The sequence below is a fragment of the Mytilus californianus genome, unplaced genomic scaffold (genome assembly GCF_021869535.1).
Source record: "Mytilus californianus isolate M0D057914Y unplaced genomic scaffold, xbMytCali1.0.p SCAF_5, whole genome shotgun sequence".
Taxonomy (NCBI): Eukaryota; Metazoa; Mollusca; class Bivalvia; order Mytilida; family Mytilidae; genus Mytilus; species Mytilus californianus.
In genome coordinates, this window is record NW_026262701.1 from 73,320,101 (window position 1) to 73,343,096 (window position 22,996).

At 31.1% G+C, this 22,996-nt stretch overlaps 1 protein-coding gene across 3 annotated transcripts in view; it reads left to right on the forward strand.

The window, feature by feature from the left end:
* The first annotated feature begins 6,630 nt into the window (after window positions 1-6,630).
* LOC127701426 (large neutral amino acids transporter small subunit 1-like) overlaps window positions 6,631-22,996 on the forward strand; it is a 29,829-nt gene continuing 13,463 nt past the window's right edge. For 2 of the 3 annotated variants that reach the window (XM_052205300.1, XM_052205301.1), the window contains exons 1-3: window positions 6,631-6,876; window positions 13,870-14,028; window positions 16,528-16,663. In XM_052205300.1, coding sequence (XP_052061260.1) covers window positions 6,697-6,876; window positions 13,870-14,028; window positions 16,528-16,663 — 475 coding nt within the window. In that variant the 5' untranslated portion in view covers window positions 6,631-6,696. Of the gene's footprint in view, window positions 6,877-13,869; window positions 14,029-14,093; window positions 14,110-16,527; window positions 16,664-22,996 lie in introns of those variants that run through there. The other variant, XM_052205302.1, reaches the window with a different exon arrangement.

A 22,996-nucleotide genomic window follows, 5' to 3' on the forward strand; every position in this document is an offset into this window, starting at 1 on the left:
ATAGGTCAAGGTACGGCCTTCAACACGGAGCATTGGCTCACACCGAACAGCAAGCTATAAAGGGCCCCAAAAACTACTAGTGTAAAACCATTCAAACGGGAAAGCCAACGGTCTAATCTATATAAAAACGAGAAACGAGAAACACGTATGAACTACATAAACAGACGACAACTACAGTACATCAGATTCCTGACTTAGGACAGGTGCAAACATTTGCAAAGTCCATATATATAGCATGTTCAGTTATTCCATTAATTTTCCGTAAGTAAGTTGATTTTATTTAAAGTAGTCATATAGGTATACATACATTATGTGCATCGACTGAGTTGATGATGATGGATAGCTGTTTAATTTCCAGTGGCATATTAAATATATATTCTGAGCGATCCGACTGAGTGGACGACTAATCACTCAAATGTCATAAAATTAATAAACAAAACTAAAAAGCATAATTACGAAAGTGTTGTCATTTATGGTATATTCAAAACAGAAAAAAACAGAGGACAGGCTAAAATATAAAATTAAGTCATGTGATAATTTTAAACATTTGTTATTTAAGTTACGCATCAACCCTCCCCCCATACAAGAAGTATAGGGGGAGGTTTGAGATCTCATAAAACATGTTTAACCCCGCCGCATTTTTGCGCCTGTCCCAAGTCAGGAGCCTCTGGCCTTTGTTAGTCTAGTATGTTTTTTAATTTTAGTTCATTTATATGTTTTGGAGTTTAGTCACAGTGTAGATACTATTCTGTACGCTATCCGGAAGTCGCGATTTTCGAAGCGAGAACTTTTTGGATCACTGACATTTTAAATTTGATGGATATACTGAATTAAACGGTAAGTTGATCATCTGTACATTGCTTAATGATTAATTCAGCTGACATCGATATTCTCAAATGGTTTAGAATTAAATTCAGCACATTCATTATTCGTATCTTTGCCTTAATCAAGAGATTTTCAAGTGCATCACTAAGGAAAATCAGTCGGTGAACCTAAAAACAATCTTTTTACCCTCTTAGTGTACAAATTAACATACAAACCAGACGTAATTAACTAAATGAAGTATATTTCAAGTGGTGGTAAAAGTTTCAACCAGATCTTTGAAGCCAGAAATAAGAAAATTACACTTGTTTGAATTTCTCACTGTACGATCAGTCTCGCTTGTATATTTTAAAACTGTATGATCAGTCTTTATTTCACTGTATTCTAGTGGTGATTTCAAAGTTATTTACGATACACTAGAAGGTGGCATTTTTCTAAATAACACAAATATATTTCAATAAATTCACATCCTGAAAACTTATGAAACATGTTTTAGCTTGATGGGGTGTACTCGACTTACTACATTAAGTATAATGATGTTTAAATGTTGCTAAAATAAGAGGAAGGTTTGTTGAATATATAAAGTTTCAGAAATGTCCTCCGTTATACTTAAAATTGTACAAACACACAGATTTAATTGTTATATAAAAATGCATGTATTTATACACATTCCAGGCCGTACTGTAGCCTATAATTGATCACAGTTCCTTCACTTTGTTTTGGATGTAGAGCTGTCTCTTTGACACTCAATTGTACACCACTTTGTAAAGCGGGGGTTTATAGTGATAATGAAGTCCGTCTTTCCGTTGGACCGGTACAGTATGTTTCGTCGGTTTTGTAAGTGCATCTCCTCATAAACCACTTAATATATACATTGTGGGTTCCAGCCATTTTTAAATGGAGAGGGGGTCCAATCCAGGAGAAAAGGGATTCCAAATATATGTTCCCATACAAATGCCGTCTACAAAAATCATCAGAAATATATTTGTATTGTCTGATGAAAGAAATTACACGTTAAAGTTCCCTGGACAGTTCATAATATCACATAGACACGTATATACCTTCAAATTGCCGTTGTTTCTTTTTCAAAATCACGACTGGTCATACAGTCAAAAATTCTGAAATCGCTTCTAGAATACAGTCAGATCTAGACTGATCGTACAGTAATTTATTTTGGGATCCTCAAGGAAAACATATTTTTTTATGGGAAATACGAATATTCTACTTAAATACGAAACGAATATTGAAACAGTATATATTTAACTGTAAACTGATGCAAATATTTGCATTAAAAGATTATTTGCTTTGTACTACGAGAGCAAAATTGTCCATCGATTTCACTTTTTTCTATCAAGTTGGTGTGATGCACACGTATATTTTATATTCTTATGCATGTTTTTGTTACAGTTACTCATATTTATGATGCTATACAGTAAACATACCTTGAAGATGTTCAAAGCACTTTATAGATATAGGAGTAAACAAATGATGAGAAAAGTCACCGTAGGTAAAACCGTCCTGTAAGCCAGTTGGAAATCATCGCTTCGAAAATCGCGACTTCCAGATAGCGTACAGAATAGTATCTCCACTGTATTAGTGTGACGTCCATTTTCACTGAACTAGCACATACTTTTATTTAGGGGCCAGCTGAGGACCACCTCCGGGTGCGGGATTTTCTCGCTGCATTGAAGACCCATTGGTGGCCTTCGGCTGTTGTCTGCTCTTTTGTCGGATTGTTGTCTCTTTGACATATTCCCCATTTCCATTCTCAATTTTCTTTTCATTTAGAGTTGTTCCCCTTACACCTGAGTGATCACAATAATGACTCCTTTAAACATCCATATTTATAGATATAAGTGATTAAAACAAGTTTAGTCATCCTTTGGAAAATTTCATAGACGCCGTCATGATTTTGGTAGACCTTTATGGAATATCTGTGCCACCGCTGACCAGGGATACGTTACAATTATAACTGTCGTCGCCGCAGCCCGTCATCTTTTCTTTGATTATGCCATACCTAGTTGCGACTTCTCGCGGACAAATATTCACTAGCCAAGAACAACACGACGGGTGTCACCAGTGGAGAAGGATCTGTTCACACTTACCAGGGCATTCTTGAGGACCAGAGATCGCCCCCGGATTTTGGTGGGGTTCCTGGTGCTCAGTCTAGTGTTCTGTGTAGTGTTTTGTCTTTTCATTGATTTTTTTTAGTCATGATATTGTCTGTTTTTCTATTTATTTCTGATTGTACCTGTAGTATCTTCTGCCTCAGTCTATTTATAACCGACTATGATTAATCGGATAACATCACTTGAAAAAGGTGAGCCGGAACTTCCGACCATTTTGGGACCTCCTGCATATACTACTGTTTTATGGCGAGACTCTTGTTGCTCCATATTTTTTTTTTATGTTTTGTGGACTAATGTCTGTCTTTTTCGTCTCTTTATCTTTATCTGTTGGCCATGATGATGTCTTCCTCTCATGATTATTTGTTTGCTCTCTGCTAGTATCTTTTTCAAACCGTAAAAATCGTATCTTATTTGCCCGGTTTTTTATGTTTTTTTTTGGTCACAGATCTAGACCCTCAAACGTAAACTTTCATAAGACATGTTAATGTTAAGCAGTGACAAAAAAGTAAAAGGACATTTTGCCAAAATTAGCATAAGTAATAGTTTTCTTAAAATTGAACAAGGTCAACATACTAAAACTCTTTTAGAAGAAAAAATTTGTCCCTTGTGTCTTTTAGAAGATGAATTTCATTTCACTATAAATTGTACAAAACTAAATACAATTAGAGAACAATTATTTTTCTAAAATTAGTTAAATAGTTCTTTTTTTTTTAAATATGACTAATGAAGCAAGATTTAAATGTTTGTATAAGTGTGGTCCATGAAAATGATACAATTAGAATTATTGTAAAATTCATTAGTGACATGTATAATTCTAGAAATGCTTTATTAAGTAATAAATAACTTTGTTTAACAATCTCATCAGCGGAGATTAGATTATACATATATAATTATATATTTTAATGTTACAATATTTCTTTTTTTTAAATAATAGAGGGGATATACAAATTTATATATACGCTGTATGTAAATTTTGACAGATATGTGTTTGTATGTTTATGTATAGCCAATGTTTATTGTCAAATTTGGTATCAATCCTATAATTTTGGATTTTAAACCAATAAAATATATTTTCTTATCTAATCCTATCTAAGACATTTGTATCTAATATCTTTTTACTTTTATGCCCCCGCGTCAAATTGTCGAGGGGCCTATTAATTTATCCCTGTCCGTCCGCCCGTTCGTCCGTCTGTCTGTCTGTCCGGATATAAGTACCAGGTTTGTCCGGCTATCTCCTCCTACAGTGTTTGAGCTACAGCTTTAATATTTTGTAGGATGTTTCTAAACATAATAAAGGTGACCATGTCCATAGGGTTTTGATTTTTTTTCAAATATTCTCAAAATGCCAGGTATTTGGAATTAGTCATTTTTGCATGGTACTAGCTGCATAAATAGATAATAGTTTGCCCGGCTATCTCCTCCTACATTTTTTGAGCTACAGCTGTAATATTTTGTAGATTGTTTGTACACATAATGGAAGTGTGCATGTCCACAGGATTTTGATTTTTTTTCAAATATTCTCAAAATGCCAGGTAATTGGACCTAGTCATTTGTATTGTACAAAAAGTCAGAAAGGGGGGTCACGGTTAGATATTCACAAAAAAACGGTAGTTGGACTTCGTTTCCTTCTTACTTGCTATATAATTGAAAACATGGTTTGCACTACTACAGTTTAATGTCCCTAATGCAATACATAAGATTTCTTAGTATTGTCAAATATTAATTTAATCAATACCAGGAAGTTGAACTTGGTCCGGTGACCACTGGAAATAGAAAGTTGAACTTGGTGACTACTATAACTGTAAGGTCGAAACATTAAGGCTGGACATTCAGTCCTGCAAATGTAGACATTCAGAATAAAAATAAAAGATAGATCATCATACATAGTGTTAAATTTATAATTTTTTAAGGTCTGGTGGGGGCATCATTTGTGTCTATCAGACAGCCCAACAATCTAGCTGTACTTCAACATCACTATTTGTCAAATCTAAAGTATGTGGATCTATACTCCTGCATATGGCATGCAGAGAAGAGGGGGCATGATCGTCCATGTCTTTTTCTTTCCTATTCGTATTTAGTGGACATTTGCCCATGATCATGACGCCGCTTTTCATCAGTGATATGCTCTTTTATAATATACATCAGAAGAACTGTAATATTTCATATTTTATCATTTATATAGTCCACGTGTGTCCGTTTTTCCCAATAATTATTGTTAACATATTAAAGTGGACCGTTCATTAGGTGTTGGGTTTACCCTTTATTTGCTTCATTTTCATCTGATCGTCACCATTCGTCGAAAATATAGGAGTAACACGACGGGCGTCACACGTGGAGCAGGACTGATGATCTGCTTACCCTTCCCGGGAGCACCGGCTGAGATCACCCCCGGTTTATTGTGGGGTTCGTGTTGCTCAGTTTTTAGTTTAAACAATATTTTATTTCAAAAGTGCACAATATACAATTATACAATATAAATTCTGGGATTCGGAAACAAGAATAACTTATATAAATCCGTCTCCCTTTAAAAAATGACAAAATTAGGAACATAGTATAAGAAGCTCGTATAATGTAAATTTCAATTCACATTACATGTTTATTCGGTGGTTTGCCCGTTACTCAGAAGTCAGTTTGATCGAAAAATATTATCAACTCATCTTTTTTATGATTGTGGTCTCCCATGTAGCTGTGAAGTATCATGCGGTAAATGTTTGAAAATAAGGTAAATTAAATTAAAGTTTTCAACATCTAAATCGACATAAAAATAATTGTTTATAAACCAAATCTCCCTGTTTCTAAAATAAAACTTTGTACAACTTTAAAAATATTTTCGTTTTCCTCATCACTGATGAGTTCACTACCTGATAATAATGTTTGTATTTTATATCTTGGTAGTGTAGAAATGGTTTGTGTCCTGATAAGACTATAATTATGACAGTTTTTAGTTTTCTGTGTTGTGTTTTGTATACTCTTGTTTGTCTTTTGGTCTTTTTCTTTTCTTTTTATGCCATGGCGTTATCAGTTTATTTTCGATTTATGAGTTTGAATGTGCCTTTGGTATCTTTCGCCTCTCTTTGACAATAACAATGATGAAAACAATTGTATCCGCTAACCGTCTTCCTTTGGTAAAAAATAAATAAACTCTACCAAAATAAAATATATCCGCTAACCGAGTCCCTTTGGCAATAAAATAAATAAATTAAAATAGATTTTAAATTATCTTTATTGTCATATAAGCACATTTAGTTTGCGACAGAAACAAAAACAAACATATATAGCAAATGATTTTTTTTTATGAAATTTTAATCTGAAGAAATAAGTCAGGACATTTTGAATACCATAAAGAAAACTGAAACATTCAACAAGTTTTTACGAAGAAACAGGATGTGCATGATTTGTTTTCTGAAAACAAGACACGAAAAAAATGAATGAAACTGTATGATGCAATATTATTTTGAATTTTTACTCGAATTAGGGTTGTCAGGATAGAATTGTCAATAAAATCGAAAGGGTCTTCTTTATATTTGACCAATTAGTCAACGTATGAGTATTTATATTGTCAATTTCTTTTCTGAATAATTTCCAAATCGATATACATTTTGGAAATAATGTATATTCAAACCAGACCACAACGTTGTATACCCTTTCATGATGAACTCGACCATAAAATAAAGGGGAAGCAACTCCATGTTTACAGTCTCTCAGTTTCAAAACACGAGCACGGAAGGTGTGTTGATAAACAGACATGACGGTGGACAATATGAAAAAGAAAGCGCTGGACACAAGTTCAGAAGGATCAGACAATGAAAAAGTTCAACTAAAACGAACAATTACGTTATTCAATGGTGTCGCTATTATTGTCGGGTCGATTGTAGGATCTGGTATTTTTGTTTCGCCAAAAGGTGTACTAGCTGAAGCAGGGTCGGTAAGTAAACAACATCCACGTGTTTTTTTATATACACAGAACTTCAAACAAACAAAATGCTGAAAAATCTGTTTTTCTTAAAAAAAAAAGATTTTATGTTGATCGTTTGTTATTGTTATAAACACAAAAAGTTCTTTAAATAATACATTTTACAGAAAGAAAATAAAATGCTTCATTCTAATTAAATTATAGAAATTTTTAAGATGTAGCTTTCATATACATGTATGGTAAATGTTTGTTTAAAATCTGTTCCTTTATAATAATTTTATCTGATGCTGTAAAAATATTTATTTATTTTATTAACAAACTAAAAAGACTTCTTTTCTTTATCACCATTCTTGTTTCTTTTTCTGTTGGACATTACTCTGATTCCAAAAGATCACCACAAATACATTTAGTGCAACAGTATGGAATTTGCTGTTCATTTGATAATTATATTTTCAGGATGACAAAAATAGCACTGTCCAATCAAACTCCATACATCAAAGCATATGTCATACAGGTGCTTTTTGTGAGAAGTATTGTTTTTTGTTTTATTTTAATATATGTAATTGTTTTATACAGGGAAAAAAACTTAGGATATATCACATATAATTTGATTAACTACTGTGATGCCAGGTGGCAAAATTACATGTTGTATTATATTCTTGTCATATATATATGTTATAGCACTTCAACTTAATCCTTTAAGACCTATTTATTAATTATTATATCATATCAAATTTAGCAGGAAATAGCATTAGTCCATTTCACTTTTCTCTACCACAGGCAAAGGTTTATTTATAAGGGATAACCCCATTTTAGCTTTGAAAATATTAATCAATCTTGTTAAGTTTCTGACAATAATTATTGTTGACAGTCACATGGCTATATATTTCTTATAAATGTCCACTTTCACACTTAATGTCACAATAAATAAATTAATATATATATCTTTTGTAAATTCATGGACTAAATGGATTGTGTATAATTAATAAATATGTATAAACATACAACACAAATTATTGAATAAACAAATTATTTAAGTAGTGTTTTTTAAAGTTACAAAAAAAATATTAATATGAAAAGATGTGCTTTAAATTGAGCAAGGTATTAAGCTAAACCTTAAAAATTTTAATCTTACTACAATGTAACTTGTAAAACATCATAGTTTCGGAAATCGTTCCTTGTGGCGTAAAGGATAATATTCACAAACGTCTATTAAAATTGAGCAAGGTGGTGTAAAACAGTAAATCTTCCACCTTTTTAAGGCCTTATCCATAGAAAACAAGATTACTTAAATATAGCAGAAATATAATTATCATGCTTTGAAGGGGTTCATATCACAACTGAATCTAACTTGAAGTACAGCTAAACAAAAAGATAATTATAACATGTCTTGATACAACACTTGACTCTGGAAAACAAATTATAGGGTTAAAAGGAACTCACTAAATAATGACATGGTGATCAATTTTGAAAGTATATATTCCTATATTTTTTTTACAAGATTTATTAAAAAAAAAAAGGCAAAAATATTATTAATTAGCACAGAGGTGACTGAAGGTGTTCATTACTGTGTCTGAGATATGATAACTATTATGTCCTTGAAAGAGAAAATGGTATAAAAACTAAAATTAGCTAAGTCTTTTGATGGCAGCTGTATAATATGGCAAGTCTTTGATGATAATGGCTATCTTAACCTTTATAATAGGGTTCAGTTGTATTAATGAACCCGATTGAACTTCACAACTACATACTTGGCTTTTTGAGAAAAAGAATACATGTAATTTCAACTATTTGATTTTCCTAAAAATAAAGTTTCTTTAAGTGCAAGAAGGAGGCTGATCTAAATTTAAACCCTGAATGCTCTTCATATGCCTTTTGATCACAGCTTTAGTGCAGTCATTGCAAGTCTTTGATGTTAATGGTTATTATTAAACCTGACCTTGACCTTTATAATAGTGGCAGTATGAATGAACTGGATTGAACTTCATTAGTGGATGCTTCACTTTTTAAAGAAGAACAGAATACATCATATTGTTCCGCTGTTTAATTTCAATTAAAAAATATTGTACTGATTAATAACACATTTTCCATTTTTTGAGTTTGAGATCATTGTTCTGACAGACCAAGATTTCTTCTGCAGTCTCAGTCTGTTTTAATTGATATCTGTCTGATTGACAGCTCAGTGCAGTTATTACATGAAGACATTCTTCATTATTTCATTAGAATAATCAATTTGAATTGGATTTTTATACCCCCGCTTTAAAAAAGTGGGGTATACTGTTTTACTTCTGTTTGTCCGTCCGTCCATCCCATGAATATTTTTTGTTGCATTTTTCTCAGGAACTACAACATACATGTCATAAGGATTTCTGAAATTTGGTTTCAGGGTTTCTATAAGTCAGCTCTACCGTGTGATGCGTTTTCAGATTCATCACTCAACAACAAATGCATATTTGGGCTGGGGGTATCATCAGTGAGCAGTAGCTCGCAGTTTCACTTGTTCTTTCTAAAATAATAGTGGGTTCTCTTAGATTTATTCTTTAATGTGTTATATTAGTGTAACTGTTATTTGGTGTTATAGAAAAGATAATGTTGTTGTGATGCACTTTTAGGATTAGTATCAACCTAGTCTGCAGTTGTCACGGATTGAGGCATCTTGAAACATCAGTTACATAATTTTTTATGATTATATGCATTTTTGTACCTGAGCATCAAAGGTGTTATGCTTTATGATGTATGTTATGGCTTCTGTATGCAAAATTCCTGCATATTAAATTAACTGCTGTAAGTATAATCAAAGTATAAAACAAATACTGACATCTTTATGTTGTTTTTGTGCTGTTACACTACTGTCTCAGGTAAAGGCGAGGATTAAGTGCTCACAAACATGTTTTACCCTGCCACGTTCTTTATGTGTCTGTCCCACGTCAGGAATCTAAAATTCAGTGGTTTTTGTTGGTTGCTATATGCCATATTTTTTATCTTTTGTTGTTTTTAGCATAAATCAGGCAGTTGGCTTTCTCTCTTTAATTGTTTCACAATTTGTCATCCTGGGCTTTTTACAGATGACTATACAGTATGGGTTTTGCTCATGGTTGAAGGCCCAACCTTGTTCTTTGGTTTCTGGTTAATAATATGTTATCTCATTGGCCATCTCAACATTACTCTTAATTTTTATAATGAAACTGTATATCTCTGATGGTTCTTTGATTACGGTTCCACTGTGAATTTTATAAACAGATCCAGGCTACATCAAAAGCAATATGCGTATGAAAGATACCATTTTAATAAATAAAATTATATTTACTGGTTCCACAGAATAATTTTTATTATCATTAATCATGATTAAAAAAAAGGCTAGCGGGTATTGGGGAAACATCTGTGACACTTCACAACAATAATTGTTTTTATAGCAATAATTCATGTATTGAACATAATGGCACTACAGGAAAAATCAAGACAACCCCTTAAATACAGAACATTTTTTTAATGGCATAATCTGATCAATATGGTCATTACATGTGTATATTTGTACAGTGGATGGATTAGTAGTGACCCTTTTAACTTTTTATCCTCAGCTTAAAATCAATTTTTAGAGTCGCCCAAATAATCATGAACCGCAACACCGATTATTCAAAACAATTTCCTTTGGGCTATTATTAAAAATGTCAATTCAAGTGTAAAAATCTGTACTAAATCAATATTACTCATAATACTGTTACTAAGTACTATTCAAAACAAAAAGCACTTGAATAAAGAGTTCAAGGAATAATTGAGTCGTGGGCAGGAAACTTATAATGCTGATGCAATCATGCCTTGGTTAATAGGGAACTCTGGAATTCAGGAAATCCCCTTTATGATTTGATGATGCAACAACAAACATGTGCATGGAATTAATGTCAACATCTTGATTAGAATAATGTTCATGATGTAATAAGAAGCTTTAAATTAACTCTCATTTTTGACATGGTGATGCAATATCTAATAAAATTTTTATTGACCTTTTATCTACAAAGTGAAATTACCACAAAGCGTAAAAGGTAAAAGGAAACATTCTGTTTATCGAGGAAAACAATGTTAACCACAATTGTGTAGTTGAATTTATTAATTTCTTGTTGTTTTTTTAAAGTAGTTTGTGGCTTATATTGTTATTTTCTGTTAAAGTCTTAATTAGTTTTTATTGACTTTATTAGATTTTTCTCAACTTTTTAAAAGTACATTTGCGTAAGCCACTGAACAGACTCTCAGTGGCAATTTTTGCACATAATTTCAGTGTCACCCATTTGGACTCCAGGGATTTTTATATTTTAAGAAATTATGTACATGTAATAAAAACCGAAATAAAGTTGTGTTTTAAATGTTGGTATTTAATGGCAAGATTAAAGCAAGATTATGATTGAATAAATGCTGCTTAAAATCCTGCCGTTAAACAAGAATAAGCTTCAGAACCAGATTCAAAATATTTTGCACAAATAATCTCTGGATCTCTATCCTTAAAATAGCATGTAATATTTTTTTTTCATCCTTGAGGACAGAAGTACCATTCTTAATTGATTAACAGTTTTTCATTGGTATTTATTTGATCACACCCAAGCAAATTTTTGTCAGTTTCATTTTTGTCAACATTTCAATTTTAGAGTTTCAATAAATTGCAGACTTTTACAATTTTTTTTAAGAGCTTGTTTCAATTGTAGCTGCAACAGAAATATATCTTGATGATTCATATCATTTCTTGTCCAGTTTAGTTATTGGCATAGGGTTTAAAAGATGATTGCAGAATTAGATTATGCAAAATGTGACAGAAAATTCATTGTATTAATTATAACTTGCGTCTTAACTTCATTAGTATAAAATACTACAACATGTATAGGAATTTGTATCCATTTGTCATTCTCAGATATAGAAATTCACAACAATTATTTAACATGCTAAATTCTGATTTCACTATAGATATATTGGACATTTCATTTAAATGATTATTTTTCTTCTTTTGAAGTCAGATTCTTTACTTTCGTTAATGTTGTAAGGCCATTTATCGTTTTTTGCTCCTACGCCAAATCAACAAATTGTTTGGAATGAATATTAAAAGATAATAAATGTTTACATGAATGAAATGTCATCTACATATATAGAGCATTTCATAATCCAAAATCAATGTTGGATCATGGTGATTGTCGTCTAAAAACATCAACTGAGGAGGGTCACAATGGTATTCATAATTATCATATCGGTGGGGAATTTATAACTCAGTAAGCTGTGAAATACAAGAAAAATTAGTACCAGACAGTGTTTGTTATTACTGGTACACAATTTACCCAAAACAATTCTAATAAAACATCTTTTTATCAAAATAGTCATCATTAAGACGTTAGCTCACATTCAAAATAGAAGATTTACATGTATTTCCACAGTTAGATCCCCTCTACTCTTAAAACTGTATTGGTTTTCCATATGAATTATTTGAATGCTGGATAAAGGAAAGATTTAAGCAATTAGTTTTAAAGGACATATTCTTTGAGAGATAGGAGGCAGACAGATCAATTTCCTATTTTAGAAGCCAATTTGGACATCAACTATTTTGTTTAGAAATTCCCATTTACCGGTAGCTGTGTTTGATTGTTTAAAGATGGTTTTTGAGGGAAAAGACAAATTTAGTTCAGGAAAAGAAATTTCCTCGGACCTACATTGAATAATAGTATAACCATGGAACAGTTTGGGAAGTAAAAGTCAATATAATTCTTCCACATGGTGTAACAGTCAAACGCTAAGACTGGCAGTCATTATTTTCTTGAGTTCTAAAACTTTTCAGTATCTTGCAGATCTTGAAAAATTTCTATGGTTTCATGCCAAATATTTTTTTTACCAAATTATTTTTTTCATGATATTTGAGAATTGAAATTTTGACCATTAAATGGTAGTAAACAGTACTAGTACAGGAAGAAATGAGTCCTCCTAAAAAGACAGTTTTATTATTTGTTCGTCAAAACCACACATCTGTCATAATTAATTAGTATGTCTCATGACAAATTGACTGCATGAACATGTGTCTGTATGTGATTAGTGAAACGATCTCTTCCGATTGAGCTCAAAACTAAAGTGAAACAGTAAAAACTATTATATACACCAACATCAAAGAAAGCAAATAAAAAAAGAACCACCAAACTACATGTTCAAAACAATCTCGACATGGTGTGACATCTAGATGTCTAGACCAAAAGTACAAATTTTACCATTTTTTCTGTATATATATATATATATATATATATATTCAAGTATATTTCTGTTTCGAAGAAAAGTATATTAAGTGATTTTTATGTGTAATAAATATGTAATTAATACATGATAATAGTGTTAATGGGGAAACTCATGATTGCTGAACAATTAATATGATGATGCAATGTTTCAATAAAGTCAGCAGGTGTTCGTCAATGTGATAAAATCTATATTATTATGAATATGTATTTCATTTGCTTACATTGAGAACATACATGTAACTAGTAAAATGGCCTTAAGCTTTGAATAATCCAGCGTTATCCTGTGTTACTCTGATGCATGGATGGATTAAAGATTAAGTAATAAGGGCTATCTTCCATAAATCTTTTATATGCCTGCTTTAAAAATGTGTGAACTCAATTGCTGTCAAAGGGTTGCGACTTAGTCTTAGGAAATTTGAAAAATATATAAAATAAAATTTTAAAGAGTTAGATCTACTCCTAAACAAATAAAATAAAAAATCATTTTGCATACTAAAAAAGTAAATAAAAGAAGAATTGTCACAATCTTCATAATTATGGTTGTACATGTCAAAAACAAACATGAAATGAATATTTCCAGTTATATTTCCTTGAAAAAAGGATGTCACCATCTTTAATATAGAATAAAAAGTAAATATATTTTATATATGAAATATAATGAAAAAACATTTTTGTTGCAAATGAACAACCATGACAGCAATTTTAACAATATTTTTTGTGGAAATGAGTTAACAGATTTTTTTTGTTGTAGTTTGGAGCAGCCTTAGTAATATGGATTATGTGTGGATTTCTGTCATTAATTGGTGCCCTATGTTATGCCGAGTTAGGAACAACTATCACCAGATCAGGGGGAGACTATGCTTATATCCTTGATGCCTTTGGTCCATGTCTTGCTTTCTTACAGCTATGGGTACGTATATTTGTCTTGCTTTCTTACAGTTATGGTTGCGTATATTTTAGAACCCTTTATCTTGCTTTCTTACAGCTATGGGTACGTATATTTTAAAACCCTTTGTCTTGCTTTCTTGCTGCTATACATATATATATATATATATAAATATATGAGGTAAATTATATGGCCTTCCAAATACCGTTTCGATTCCTAACATCACTGAAGAGACATTTATTGTCGAAATCCGGATATGGTGTACAAATTTTTGCACCTTATGTTTGCGGTATACCATCTTTTCCGCAAGTTTATTGTTTTCTGTTTGGTATATTATTAATAAATTAAGATCCATTTTTACATCTGGTGATCTGTTTATTTGGCAATCGCCATGGCAGTCAGCAGGGTTTAAGAACATCCGTTGTTCGACCTGCTAGTCAATTGCGTTTTGTTAAAATATACTTTTTCACTTTTTTGGTCTTTTGGAAAATGTTGTTTGTGCTGTATTTAGACCACTCTACCAAGAAATTTGTTTTGCATGCACACGTATAAAAATTGCGGTTTTTATCCAACGCAATCATAGGTTTGAACGTTGTTTTCAATTAAGACTTGTTTATATTTTTTTGTTTGGGCTTGTATTATATTTGCCTTCGGGTTTATATGATCCGTTCATCCTATTTTGACTCTTCAAAATTCAAGAGTCAATCCCAAATTGAGGTAAATTATATGGCCTTCCAAATACCGTTTCGATTCCTAACATCACTGAAGAGACATTTATTGTCGAAATCCGGATATGGTGTACAAATTTTTGCACCTTATGTTTGCGGTATACCATCTTTTCCGCAAGTATATTGTTTTCTGTTTGGTATATTATTAATAAATTAAGATCCATTTTTACATCTGGTGATCTGTTTATTTGGCAATCGCCATGGCAGTCAGCAGGGTTTAAGAACATCCGTTGTTCGACCTGTTAGTCAATTGCGTTTTGTTAAAATATACTTTTTCACTTTTTTGGTCTTTTGGAAAATGTTGTTTGTGCTGTATTTAGACCACTCTACCAAGAAATTTGTTTTGCAAGCACACGTATAAAAATTGCGGTTTTTATCCAACGCAATCATAGGTTTGAACGTTGTTTTCAATTTAGTCTTGTTTATATTTTTTTGTTTGGGCTTGTATTATATTTGCCTTCGGGTTTATATGATCCGTTCATCCTATTTTGACTCTTCAAAATTCAAGAGTCAATCCCAAATTGAGGTAAATTATATGGCCTTTCAAATACCGTTTCGATTCCTAACATCACTGAAGAGACATTTATTGTCGAAATCCGGATATGGTGTACAAATTTTTGCACCTTATGTTTGCGGTATACCATCTTTTCCGCAAGTTTATTGTTTTCTGTTTGGTATATTATTAATAAATTAAGATCCATTTTTACATCTGGTGATCTGTTTATTTGGCAATCGCCATGGCAGTCAGCAGGGTTTAAGAACATCCGTTGTTCGACCTGCTAGTCAATTGCGTTTTGTTAAAATACACTTTTTCACTTTTTTGGTCTTTTGGAAAATGTTGTTTGTGCTGTATTTAGACCACTCTACCAAGAAATTTGTTTTGCATGCACAGTATAAAAATTGCGGTTTTTATCCAACGCAATCATAGGTTTGAACGTTGTTTTCAATTTAGACTTGTTTATATATATATATATATATATATATATTATATGGCTAGGTATATTTTATAACCCTTTATTTAATTCTTAAACAACAATTTGATTAAAATCCAGATCCTGTATCCAAGCTTTACTTACAAGGATCTGATCATGACAAATCTCTGTTATTCTTTCTGTTTTTGGTAATTATATCTTCAGCCAATGAAACTTCAGCCTTCAAATCTATGAAGGTGTGTAATAATCTGACAAAACAAAGGATCCCGAAAGGTCTTTAAAACAGAAAGTAGAACAGAGCTTTTTCAGATCCTTTTAAGCAAAGCTTGGACACAGGTTCTGTATTTTAATCAGATTGGCTTCAACATAATTTTGATAGAAGGTATTTTACTCTCGTATTAATTAGAGAAAAATATTAAAATGAATCACATTGTTTCAAAAAAGATAATTTGTATAATTTAATTGTTTAAGATATTCTTACATTTATGGATATTTTAAGATAGTTTTCATATTAAATTCTAATTCTTGACAGTAATCACATGTCTGTTTTCTTAGTTTTAGTTATCAGAAGAGATGTATCAAATAATTTTTGTTGTTTGAAACATTGTTCTAGTATATCCAGATATCTAGGAGCTATGCATTATTAAAAAATAAAGAGAAAAACCTTAGTTAAGAAATAAAGATAATCATGATTTGTTCTGAGGGTATTTTTGCTATTTTAAATTTTATAGATCCCCCATTTAAGTGCCAGGAAGGCATCAAAGCAAAAATAAAAAAAGCTTAAAAAAGGCTTCAAAAATGTCATAATTATTTGGACTGTATTTGAAGGTGCTTCAGCATGATCTGTAATCCATATTTTTCAGGTTAACCTTATAATCATCAGACCTACTGCCCAAGCTGTGGTATCTTTGACATTTGCTTACTATGTATTACAACCAGGATTTGAGACATGTGATCCACCAAAGATTGCTGTAAGATTTTTAGCTGCTATTTGCATAAGTAAGTATTATTTGACAGGAAGGAGAGTTGAAGAGTAAAAAAATAGTTAAGCTTTGTGCGTCTTATTGGCACATTTCTCCTTAAATAATCAACAATATATGGACTTTGTCAATCAAAAAGGCATACATAAGAGCTCTAAATTTTGCTGGGGATGGTTAATTTTTTATATCAGTTTGAATTTGATTGAAACAGAAAAATGTGATGTGCCCCAATGGTTAAGATGATCGTACAGCCTTCAATGAGCAAGGATTAATATATTGTGGAATCATTTTATTTTCATAAGAACCCATATTTGTGGTTTGAAAAAAAATGTGTTGGTATTGACAAATTAAACGTTCAAGCTTCAAAGAATAAAATAATCACAATTTTAATCAAATAACACATTTAAAATGAGCTCATAAAAATATGAATAGAAAACAAATAGCACTTTTAAATGAACTCATAAGTTTACATAAAAAAGTGAATAAAAAAACATTTGAAAAAAGGTAGAAATTTTATCAGGTCATCTTAGAGTCTAGCATGGGTAGGCAAGTATTAAATAGGGGACTGATATCTATAAGGCATTACAAAGAGAGATGAATGTCTTTTATATAGTCTTGACATGACATCTTCTTTCTTATCTGTGATTTATGAAACTGAACAAAAAACTTGACCAAAAACTTTGAAATTTGATAGAGTGTCCTAATTTGACAGTTTTCGATAGTTCAGGCCATATCTAATCGTTTTTAAGTTCTTTGGAGATTGTTGATTTTCTTTAGTTTTAATGGCTTTCAAAAAAGTGTCAAGAGCTCTGTGAGTGATTATTAGTATGAAGTGTGACGTTAAATGTTTTAAAGCCAAAATCCTTCTATTTGAGCAGCGTTGGATAGTAATCGACCTTGTGCAAATGCCCGTATACATGTACATGTATAAGATTTTGATTGATTTCAGAGCATTCAAACTCGAAATAAAAGATGAAACTTGGTCTGCATGTACATGTATAAGATTTTGATTGATTTCAGAGCATTCAAACTCGAAATAAAAGATGAAACTTGGTCTGTTTTGTAGGGTTCCTATATCAAATCAATTTTCAAACAGTTAAAAGGGCATTAGCTGTCAAATTCATGTTCTCTGATTTGACTCAAATTTATTTTTGTATTTGTTTTATAACATACTAAAACGTATATCCAAATTACAATAAGTCTGAAATAAACAATTTATAATGCATGGACTCAGATAATATATATTAGCATTTCGTGTGTATTTTAGTCTAGATGCCATCTAATTAACTATCTAGATGACCTCCAAAGACTGCCGACGAACACATAACCCGATATAAACATAAATATAAATAGAAAGCGACCTCATGCAATTGGACTTTTCTAGGTCTGTTTGATTTCATGTTATAGGTTAAAAAAATAAGTTAATCATCGATTTTACCTGTATAAGAATGATTTTTTGTGTTAGAATCAGTCAACAAATGGTTCACCTTTGTTTCACTTTCAATGTTGACATTCTTTTCCTTTTAATGACTGAACACGACTAATACATGCAGAACCAATCTCTAGCTAAAGGGTTAAATGTGAAGGTCACATGAATACGGATTCAACAGAGATGTTTTTTAGCTTATTTTGACAAAATTGAACTAAACTTGCTGCTTAAAGCAAATTAATTCACTATTTCACTTTCATTAATGATTGAACAAAAGATAATCATATTTTAATTTTTTTTATATATCGTAGCTTATGCCCCTTTAAGACTTTGCAAAGAGATTTTTCAACTCGAAATAAGTAAACAGAAGCATTGATATTCTATCGCATTAGGTCGATTTCTATTTTCTATCTGACGCAGCTCATTTGTTGGTCATGTATTTTCATGTATTTTTTCATGTTAGTCTAAATCTCGAATATGATTCTTAATGAAATGTCATATCATTTCCATTGTTAGATGCCATAAATGGAACTACATATTTTTAATCATGTGACAATGATTTTTTTATAAAAATACTGGAATTAGTATATACTTTCACAATAATAAGGGAGTGAGCAACAAGTTTTAAAAAATTTTTAGTACATGTACAAGATATGATGGAAGGAAGTAAGGCTATGATTGTGTTTATGTCCTTTAGTTTGCCTCGACCAAATGTTATGAAACTTATGTACAATGCTTATTACCACATAACACAGATCAAATTCGAATTTAGGTGGCATCAATAACACTTCTAGAGCTATGTCCCTTTATAAATTGAAAAATTGCTGAATTTACCATATATTTACAAGCGGGGGTATATGTGTCCCATGGACACAATCTTCTTTTATTTGCATTTAAATTTTGAACCTGTCAACGTTTGATGTGGGAAAATCCATGAATGAATTGTTGTGGCCTCAATAAGAGAGCTACGGGGATTCCCAAGGTATGGATTTCATTTGTCAGAAGATGACAGATTGACCATGGAAAATTGCTTGTTGTGGTGGAAATTTGAATGAGATAATTACCAACAAAAAATTAACCTTGATCATGCTAATGGTGTAATATGTAGTGATTTAAGAAATGAAGACGGATAGATATGTACTGATGTAGGTTGGTTTGGAACAAATGGATGTCTATTCTTTGACTTGTGTGATTTGATTTGGAACATAAGGATGACAATGCTTTGAATTAAATGTTGAGAAGCACTATCAGATTTCTTATCTTTTTTTAGCTACTGCAAAACTTAACTTAAATATGGAAGTGCTCTCCAAATGGGAAGAAATCTGGTCATTTGTATTATACATATATATTTAGTTATATCCTTCCATCCACTAAAATCTGTCATGACCCAAAATGGGTCACTTTTAAGAATCTTATTTTTATTTCGGAGTACAGAAATATAATGTCTACCATTCAATAAGCTTAAAGACAACTAGGCATGAGATTTTAGTATAGTTTGCGTGTAAAATGACTTTTTTTTGTCACAACCTTTTTAACTAGATTTTGACAGCCAATTAATTTACATTCAAAACACTGTAGATCGGATAGTTTTTATTAACTTCAGTACTCTTGTTTCTATTCCTTGGCACATTTTCATAGGGTTTCTAATAATGGCAGCCCAGGAAAATATATTTTTATGCATACACTTAAAAAGTGCTGCATACCTTACATTAAATTTTCTAATTTTTGGCAGGAAAATCTATGTAGTGAGCTTGCTTCTGTACAAAATGCAAAAAAATGTGTCAATATATGCATGATTAACTACTCAGTACTGTAACAGTTTTTATGGCTATTTAGACTGACTTTTACAAAGCTTTACCAAATGAAACATGTGAAAATTGAGTGAAACTAATTCTAAAAAGGAAGACCACAGTCAGAATATTTTGTTAATCTGGTTTTGCATCTTGGCTGTACATATATAGTATTGATTGAATTTGTTAGAAATATTAACATACTTTTTATATATGAGCTACAATATAGATACAATCTTCAAATAAAACCTGATTGAAATTCCCTTGGCCTGCTAGTGTGCCATATGGTCATTTTTCTGTTTGACTGATTTAAGGTTACATGTATCTAGCATCAATTAAAAAAACAAATGAATGAAAAAGCAAAACTTGTTGATATTTTGCTTTGAAAATTATCCATTCACGTTAGTCATAAATATGTCCTGTGATATTACAAATTAGTTGTGTACCAAGTTTAACAGGTCTGCAAGTTCAAAAGTTTTTGACATTTGAATGTGTTTTTACCATGTTTAACTGTGCATGTATTGGGTATGCAGTAATTGTAAGATTGTTGGGTGTACAGTTTATTATTTTTTTTCCTTTAAATAAACATTTATCAATAAGATCATGTTTTCATAAGAATCATTAGAAAATCCTAACCTCCTAAGCTATGCTTTGTATTAAGGGTAAGTTTAAAGTGAAGATCAAACAGGGAAAATTAAATAATGAAAAACACAAAATAAGTTGATGAAACATCTGTTACTCTTCTTAGTTTACTTTTATTAAATTTTTCTCTCTGATAAAAAGGGAAAAGTAACTCCTATTGTATAAAAACAATTTTATCTTAAAATAAAAACAGATCAGTATGGCATTAATTTCTGTTTCAAAACATGGCACTTACCCAAAAAAAGGTTTACATATTTTGGTAATTTTTAATTCTTTTTATTATCAAACAAAAGTATAATTCAATTTCGAATTAAACAAATTTTAGATTATTGAAAATAGAGGTTATTTTAGGTGACTTATTAATTTAACTGCAAATTCATGTGCATACATAGAATTTTGTTTACCCAATTAGACTTTACTTCCCCAAAGGGAACCATATGTGTACTTTGTATGTAAAAGTTAGAACAAACAACTAAAAAAAGTTATATACATACCATCAGGTGACATCTGTTTGTTTTATTATATATATATATGCATGTTAATAAAAAGGTATGCAAATGGAAAAAAAATAACAACTGTTTTTGTGAAGAAATGAATTGTTATTGATTGCTATGTTAGTGAAATCCCTATCAAAAATAGACTGTTCATGAAATTACATCTACACTTTTTATTATTATTATAAGAATTATAAGATTACTTGTAAATTGATACATGTATTTAATTCGATGACATACATGTACATAACAATCATGTTATCAGCATCACTTCTTATGGTCAGTGTCCTCCACAGTAAGAGAAATATGACTGGATTATTTGGGTTACAATCTATATTATCAGATGCTCAAGGATAAAAAAGATAATATGCTTGTCATGCATCACTGAAGTTTATCTTGAGATATTTAATCTCCTTAACATGTGTTGTGGTCATCTGTTTTTCATTTAGGACACCCTATGATTGCCAGTTTTGGATTTAATTTGAACCATCTTGTAATATGACCTGATACAATATAATCTATCAATATATTGATATGAATATTTAGATGTGGGGTATACATCAATGATAGATCAAATATATTTATTACTATTATACCTTGAAATTGAGAATGGAAACGGCGAATGTGTCAAAGAGACAACAATCTGTACAAAGAGCAGATAACAGCTCAAGACCACCAGGGTTACATATTTAATAAACAATTCAATTGGGTAAAACATTATCACGTGACATGGAATAATTCAGTTAAATTCCATTTGTATGCAAGGAAGGACGAATAACCCTAAATATTTGCAACCAGCGATGAAGAACCCTATTACTTAACGGCTGATGAAAAACCCCTATTATTCACCGGCCGATGAATATTCTTTTGAGCTTGTACACGAGTCATCTCTCATCACAATGACGTCACTGACGTAGTAAATAAAACGGTGGTCATCTACGGGCTCTTTTATACAGTTTAAAATCTACATGTCTAAACAGTAGGATTGTTACTAAATTTTTAAATAACATAACTAACACAAAATACAAACATGTAACAATGACAAACATTTTAAGTTGGTTTTTATTAGACAGCAACCTAACTACAGAAAAAGTCAAAGACTATGTTTATGACTTTTTTTTTAAATTTTGGTCACATCATTTCAGTTGTGTTGTGTGTCTGACTGTTAGTGCCTCATCATCTCTATATGTAATTTTAAATAAATTTTGAAGTATTCATTATATCATTGATAATTTCAATACCTTATAAAAGCGTTATTTTTTTAAAAACATTCACTTTTTTTTTGTTTCATCTAAGAAAGAAAAATGTTGTTTATACTCGTGAAATGAAAATTAATTCGTTCAGAGAATGTAGAATGTGACATTGGATAAAACTAGACCAGATTTTGAGACACAACTTGACAAATGTGACCATATTTTGAGACGCAAAATGACAAATGTGAAAATAAAACTACTATGTTACAAATTTAAATATGACAGAGGTAACTAAGTTATCACTTAATTACAAATTCCAGTACCATGCATGTTTTAAGTAAACATTATACTTTTTCAATAGTTTGATATCTGTATATAGATATAGGGTTTTTTTGTAATGTCATTTCAAAGCTGTGATATTTTTTGTACTTTTCTTGCAGACAAATCTGTAAAATAAAAAGGACACTTGTCAAGTCTTGTGAATATTTTGAAGCATGCATTATTAGTTTTGCTCATTGTTGAAGTCTGTACGGTGACCTATAGTTGTTAACTTCTATGTGATTTGGTCTCTGGCTGAGAATTGTCTCATTGGCAATCATACATTTTTTCCACATCTCCTTATATTTATATTATTACATGTATTAAAGTCTTTACTTGTGCATATCACGGTGCGAGCTTTTTATAATCTAAAAACTTTAGCAAGTCCGAAAAGGAAGAAAAAGAAACAGAATGTTTTTGGCATCCCATACTTGGGTTCCTTAATTTATATGCCAATGAGAAAATCTTTAATATAACAAAATTTCT